The 7,919-nt window shown below is 40.5% G+C and overlaps 1 protein-coding gene across 2 annotated transcripts in view; it reads left to right on the top strand.

The window, feature by feature from the left end:
* LOC107751431 (glutamate receptor ionotropic, delta-2) overlaps nt 1-7,919 on the top strand; it is a 422,702-nt gene that overhangs the window by 271,957 nt on the left and 142,826 nt on the right. For both annotated transcript variants that reach the window (XM_016567160.1, XM_016567161.1), the window contains exon 7: nt 2,780-2,941. In XM_016567160.1, the coding sequence (XP_016422646.1) occupies nt 2,780-2,941 (162 nt within the window). The remainder of the gene's footprint in view (nt 1-2,779; nt 2,942-7,919) is intronic.

Here is a 7,919-nt window from a genome sequence, read left to right as displayed (position 1 = left end):
CCTAACATTAGATAGACAAGAAAGATGAGATTCAATTCAATTCGATTCAAGTTTATTTGTATAGCGCTTTTCACGATACAAATCGTTGCAAAGCAACTTTACAGCAAATTAAGTTTCTACAATATTTAGTGGTAGCTTATCAGTGGTGACTGTCAGTTAATGTACATATGGCAGAAATGTACGGAAAAATCAATTTAAGACGTAATCAAACAGACGATGAACACTATTAACAGCAATTATTATATGATGCAATCAAACTTATAGCAAAATGTGGTAGTTCTGTATGTTGTTTCAGGGTTGGCATCATCTGAGGTCCTCTGAGGGGTTGGCATCATCTCTTCTCAGGTGTTCTGGATCCAGACTGAAGCTTGTGTAAATCCTAGTTACCACGGGATGTCAATCCTGTGGCAAAAACAGAGAAACAAATAGGGACATAATTAGCGTAGCTGCTGTTCCAACCAAGCAAAATTGATTTGTTTAACCCAAACTAAAGAATAATAATGTGCATTTGATCAGATATAACTGCAGTCCAAGATTATGAGATGCATTATTTGAATTCTTTGGCCAAAGAGATGTGTCTTTAATCTAGATTTAAACAGAGAGAGTGTGTCTGAACCCCGGACATTATCAGGAAGGCTATTCCAGAGTTTGGGAGCCAATTGCGAAAAAGCTCTACCTCCTTTAGTGGATTTTGCTATCCTAGGTACTACCAAAAGTCCAGAGTTTTGCGACCGTAGGTAGCGTGATGGATTGTAGCGTGGTAGAAGACTAGTAAGGTACGCAGGAGCTAACCCATTAAGGGCCTTATAGGCAAGTAATAATATTTTGTAACTGATACGGAACTTAATAGGTAGCCAGTGCAGAGACTGTAAATTTTTTTTTTTTTTCTTGTAAAAAAAAGATTACCTGAACGGATTGTGTTGATAGCGAGAGGTTTTTCTCAGCTATTTGTCAACATGGTTGGGATTACTCAGACACTCGATACAGTGTCAAGTATGCGGGAGCAGTGCGGGTTAATAAACAATGCTGGAAACCTAATGACCGCTTCACTCTATTTATTACCTTCTCATTAAAATGGAGACAACACTCGGGCTAGATCAGAGCCGTGCAATCAATCAGAGCGGAATTAACTTTCTCCTTTGTGCTGACATCACACGATGTGTTAGAGCTTGTGTATGAGTGAAGTTGCCAGTTGTCCTTTATAATGCGGAACCGTATCTAAGGTAACAGTGTTGTGTGCTATTTGAATGCTTTTGGCCTTTAATTTCTTCAAGTTTTTTCAGTACCAATCAAAAGTTCCAGGTTGCTTTTTGAAAAATTTTTTTTTTTAAACTGAAACTGTTTTGTAAATTAATATATATTAAAAGGTAATTTATTCCTGTGATGACAAAGCTGAATTTTTAGCAGTTATTGCTCCAGTCTTGATCTTTCAGAAATCATTCTAATATGCTGAATTAGTGCTCAATACATTTTTCTTATTATTAATGTTGAAAAAAAGTATGTGGAAACAATGATCATTTTTTTTCCATGATTCTTTGAATAGAAAGTTCAACAGAACAGCATTTATTTGAAATAGATTTTTTCTAACACTATAAGGGCCAGATTACTAAACAGGGCAAATTAACGCTAGAGCGCAATTCCATAAAAGTTCCGATGGGAGGGGAAAATTCTCCAGGTGATTTACTAACAATGCGCGCATTAAAGTACACAGATGCAGCCAGATCATTTCCATAATGACCAGCACAATCTACCAAGAGCAGCGCAAATTACCACCTGCTTTAAGACGTGCTTTTTTTGGGCGTAAAATATTGGCGCAAATGCCAGTAATTTGACGAGCGCAAACAGTAGTAGACCACATTGCATGATTCATTTTAATACTCTTCCATAAATTTTGCGTCTGAAAGGGAAACTCCAACAAATGCATATTCAGTAAGGTCAGGTGCAAAAAATAACTGCGTCCATGCCTTTTCAGCACCAATTCTTCACTGCGCGTCTTTAGTAAATCCTGACAATACTATTTTAACGCCAAAAGACAGTTTGCGCTGGCGCAAGCTGTTAGTAAATCTGGCCCAAAATGTCTTTACTGTCAGGTTTGATCAATGTAATGTGTCCTTGCTTAATAAAATTATTAAATATTACAGTATTGAATATTAATTTTAAAAAACTGACCTCATACTTTTGAACAGAGTGTACGTACATTTTGTTTAAAATGTCAGTAGTCATGCATGTTTTACTTAAATTTCAGATGGAGATTAAGAGTATTCTATATTTTCCCAGAATAGGAACAGAGCAGTATGCATTTACTGTATGCTACAAAACTCAATACACAGACTCCATATATTGATATCTTGACAAACAGCCATTTTTGGCCCCGCCTGTTTACATTTACTTGAGACAAAATTGACTGTTTACATTAAAACCATGCCAAGATGACCAAATAAAAAATTTATTGTATGGTTACAACTGATGTCCCAAGTCAGACAAGAACACTAAAGCCTGTATGCATAGTCAAGCATATCATGCTGGAAATGACAGGTATTAAGTGTGTTTTTTTTCTGTTGCTTATTAAACTCCATTGTCTTCCAGGGCTCGTTCAATGCGTGCAGCCTGTTGTCATTTCCACTGTAGAGACCTTTCATCCCAGCTGTACCCACTCAGACATAAATCTTTTTCTTGTAAGAGAATATTAATCTGGTGTCTCTGGCTCTCTGTGCTCATGTCGTCTGTTCCTTTTCTTTTTGTGTCTTTGTTTCCATGCTGCTTTTTGTCGTCTTGTCAGATCACCAACCGCTACGTCTACGACACGGTGCTGCTGCTGGCCAACACTTTCCACAGGAAGCTGGAGGACAGGAAATGGCACAGCATGGCGAGTCTTTCGTGCATCCGCAAGGGCTCCAAACCCTGGCAGGGTGGCAAGTCTATGCTGGATACCGTGAAGAAGGTACAGTACTGTACAGGACTTTACGACAAACATGACCTGCTGGCCAGGATCAGGCTACTTGACAGAAATGTGCCTTGCAAACTTAAACGTTTGGTTTTCTGTGAAGTATTGAATATTGATGTTGTAAAATCGACTGATTTAAACTTATTACCAAGGTAGAGTTATTCAGACATAGATTGTGAAATTGAGTAGTCATAGTCTTGAAAGCATTTTTGGTAACACTTACTTAAAGCCTTTATGTATAATGCATTATAAAGGGTTATTAAAGGGTATAATGCATTGTAATTATTCACAATGTGCATTGTAATACATTATATCTTGTTGTAAATAATTATAACTGAATTTAAAATACATAGTGTAACAATAAATTGATAATATATGGTTACAATTATTAATGAGATTGTACAATGCATTATAAGGTATATTACAAGGCATAATTAATGCATTAAAACTACTTTTATAATGCATCACACATAGAGGCTTTAAGTAAAGTGTTACTGGATTTATAATTTATGAATTTATAGCTGTCATAGGTAACATTTATTTTTATTAGTGTTTTATATTTAATTTTTACATTTACTTTTATTAACAGTATTATTGTATAAGAAACTACTCTTCCATAAATTTTGCGTCTGAAAGGGAAACTCCAACAAATGCATATTCAGTAAGGTCAGGTGCAAAAAATAACTGCGTCCATGCCTTTTCAGCGCCAATTCTTCACTGCGCGTCTTTAGTAAATCCTGACAATACTATTTTAACGCCAAAAGACAGTTTGCGCTGGCGCAAGCTGTTAGTAAATCTGGCCCAAAATGTCTTTACTGTCAGGTTTGATCAATGTAATGTGTCCTTGCTTAATAAAATTATTAAATATTACAGTATTGAATATTAATTTTAAAAAACTGACCTCATACTTTTGAACAGAGTGTACGTACATTTTGTTTAAAATGTCAGTAGTCATGCATGTTTTACTTAAATTTCAGATGGAGATTAAGAGTATTCTATATTTTCCCAGAATAGGAACAGAGCAGTATGCATTTACTGTATGCTACAAAACTCAATACACAGACTCCATATATTGATATCTTGACAAACAGCCATTTTTGGCCCCGCCTGTTTACATTTACTTGAGACAAAATTGACTGTTTACATTAAAACCATGCCAAGATGACCAAATAAAAAATTTATTGTATGGTTACAACTGATGTCCCAAGTCAGACAAGAACACTAAAGCCTGTATGCATAGTCAAGCATATCATGCTGGAAATGACAGGTATTAAGTGTGTTTTTTTTCTGTTGCTTATTAAACTCCATTGTCTTCCAGGGCTCGTTCAATGCGTGCAGCCTGTTGTCATTTCCACTGTAGAGACCTTTCATCCCAGCTGTACCCACTCAGACATAAATCTTTTTCTTGTAAGAGAATATTAATCTGGTGTCTCTGGCTCTCTGTGCTCATGTCGTCTGTTCCTTTTCTTTTTGTGTCTTTGTTTCCATGCTGCTTTTTGTCGTCTTGTCAGATCACCAACCGCTACGTCTACGACACGGTGCTGCTGCTGGCCAACACTTTCCACAGGAAGCTGGAGGACAGGAAATGGCACAGCATGGCGAGTCTTTCGTGCATCCGCAAGGGCTCCAAACCCTGGCAGGGTGGCAAGTCTATGCTGGATACCGTGAAGAAGGTACAGTACTGTACAGGACTTTACGACAAACATGACCTGCTGGCCAGGATCAGGCTACTTGACAGAAATGTGCCTTGCAAACTTAAACGTTTGGTTTTCTGTGAAGTATTGAATATTGATGTTGTAAAATCGACTGATTTAAACTTATTACCAAGGTAGAGTTATTCAGACATAGATTGTGAAATTGAGTAGTCATAGTCTTGAAAGCATTTTTGGTAACACTTACTTAAAGCCTTTATGTATAATGCATTATAAAGGGTTATTAAAGGGTATAATGCATTGTAATTATTCACAATGTGCATTGTAATACATTATATCTTGTTGTAAATAATTATAACTGAATTTAAAATACATAGTGTAACAATAAATTGATAATATATGGTTACAATTATTAATGAGATTGTACAATGCATTATAAGGTATATTACAAGGCATAATTAATGCATTAAAACTACTTTTATAATGCATCACACATAGAGGCTTTAAGTAAAGTGTTACTGGATTTATAATTTATGAATTTATAGCTGTCATAGGTAACATTTATTTTTATTAGTGTTTTATATTTAATTTTTACATTTACTTTTATTAACAGTATTATTGTATAAGAAACAAAAACAATTATATTAATATTTTATTTCAGGGCTCCAGACTGCGACCAAATGGTCGCCTTTTGTGACCATTTCTAAAATTTGAGTAAATTTTGTGAGAGGTCACACTGGCGCGACCAACTCACGCTGCCATTTCTGTCGCATATGAGAAACATCAAACGGCAAACGAAACAAAAGCATAACAAAATCCCGCTACTCGTTTGAGCTGTGCAGCACGGACCGTTTATCAGCTCGGATCACAACGCAAACAAACTGGTCCGAGCTCAGAACAGATTTACTCCGGAACTAAAGTTGATTTTGGGACGCTGTTACTGCACAGCGCTGCGAGATTCAGCGAGAAGCGTTTGAATTCTGCACAGAAATCTCTGTTATAAACAGATCAAACGGCGCTGACATAGAAAACCAGAAGCTTTAACGCTAACTGTAACCATGGTGTTGCAGAAATAGTCAAATGTTATTACATTATTCATTTCAGGGTTTGTACAACCTTTTGAGAGAGAAATTCAAGCAATTTTCAATGACTTACAAGCATTTCACACAACTGTTTCCAGCACTTTGAAGCTCCTAAATGATCCAATTTGAATGTTATAAATATACTGCCGTGAACAAACACTTATATAAAATTAAAAAAATACAACAAATCACCATTTTAACCTTTAGATGGCAGCAGAGGAGCACTTATTGGTTTATTACTCATTCATTTATACTTTTTCCTTTATATTTTGAAATTATAAAATAACAATTTTAAAATCACTATTATAAAATATCAAATAATCAGATTTTGTCAGAGTTTCGCTCTTTTTTGTGCATGAAGTAAAAAACGTCACAAAGTGCTTTGAAAAACGTCTCGGGTTACGTCTGTAACCCTTGTTCCCCGAGAAAGGGAACGAGACACTGCGTCGGTAACGACACTAGGGGAAACCCCTCAGCGTAGCGCGTCTGAAGCATGAATGAAACTATTCCAATCCTGATTGGTGTTGCGTCATGACGTAACATGTGACGGCATAGTCGGAAGCTACAAAGGGACGCCGGCACACAACAGAGTCAGCTTTTGCGATGAAGCAAGCCGCTCCCAGGCAAGGAGAGGTGTGGCAAAGAGACGCAGTGTCTCGTTCCCTTTCTCGGGGAACAAGGGTTACAGTCGTAACCCGAGACGTTCCCCCTCGAGGGAACTCACACTGCGTCGGTAACGACACTAGGGGAACGGATACCCACTATGCCACACCAAAACATGCCTGTCCTAGTGTGAAGCTGAACCAGGCACAACTTAGGACGAGAGCACTCGTGCACCCGGCGTGGAGGGAAGGTTCAGGCTATAAAACCTGATGAAAGTATGCGGGGTGGACCACCCAGCCGCATCGCAGATCTCCTGCAACGGGACTCCTGACAGGAGGGCCCTAGAGGACGCCATGCCTCTAGTAGAGTGGGCCCTCAAAGCCACAGGTGAAGGCAAACCGCGTACCTGATAGGCCAAGGCAATAGCCTGAACAATCCAATTACTAATTGTCTGCTTGGAAGCAGGAAGTCCCTTCTTGGGTGATCCAAAGCACACCAACAACTGTTCTGACCTCCTCCAATGAGAGGACTTCTGAATAAAAATGTTCAATGCTCTGACAGGGCAGAGCAGATGAAGCCCCTCTTCTTCCGCCGACACATGAGGCGGAGGATGGAAGGCCTGAAGAACCACCGGCCGTGCCCTATTAGATGGCACCTTGGGCACATAGCCAGGCCTAGGATGTAAAATGGCCTTAACTCCTCCAGGGGCAAACTCCAGGCAAGTCGGCGAGATAGCCAAGGCCTGGAGATCCCCCACTCTCTTGAGCGAAGTAATTGCCAGGAGAAAGACCATCTTAAAGGTCAGGTTCTTTGCCGTAGCTGACTCGAGAGGCTCGAAGGGGGCAAGTGACAGCCCTTCAAGGACCACAGCCAGATCCCAAGTTGGGACTCTGGAACGAGTCGCAGGCCTCATCCTCCATGCACCACAGAGGAAACGTACGACCAGCTGATGCCTCCCCAGAGGCCCAGCACCTAAAGGAGCGTGGAAAGCCGCAATGGCAGCCACGTACACCTTTAGTGTGGACGGGGTAAGACCAGCAGAGAAGCGATCTTGGAGGAACTCCAGCACTGAAGCCAGTTAACTGGGTCCAACCCACGCTCTCTACACCACGTGGAAAACACATTCCACTTTAGGCCGTACAATCTCCTCGTTGAGGGAGCCCTGGAACTGAGTATGGTCTTGATCAGTCCAGCTGACAAGCCAGCCTCTAGGTACTGAGCCCCCTCAGGGGCCAGACCCACAGTTTCCACAGCTCTGGCCGAGGGTGAAATATCTCGCCCCCTGCCTGAGACAGCAGGTCCCTCCTCAGAGGGATCTGCCACGGCTGGCCTGCCAGGAGTGACATGATATCTGAGAACCACACCCGGGCCGGCCAGAACGGGGCTACCAGCAATAGACTGACCCCTTCTTTCCGGACCCTCTCCAGAACTCCCGTGAGCAGAGCGATCGGGGGAAAAGCATACAGGCGTAGTCTCGGCCACGTCTGTACCATGGCGTCCAACCCCAGCGGGGCTGGATGCGTGAGAGAAAACCACAGTGGACAGTGGGTCGTCTCTCGAGACGCGAACAAATCCACTTCCACTGGGCCGAACCTCTCGCATATCGACTTCACCACCTCTGGGTGAAGTCTCCATTCC

This window comes from Sinocyclocheilus rhinocerous, unplaced genomic scaffold, assembly GCF_001515625.1.
Source record: "Sinocyclocheilus rhinocerous isolate Xijiao unplaced genomic scaffold, SAMN03320098_v1.1 scaffold1654, whole genome shotgun sequence".
Classification (NCBI taxonomy): Eukaryota; Metazoa; Chordata; class Actinopteri; order Cypriniformes; family Cyprinidae; genus Sinocyclocheilus; species Sinocyclocheilus rhinocerous.
Note: the sequence above shows the minus strand (reverse complement) of the source record. Positions and strands in the feature narration are given on the sequence as shown.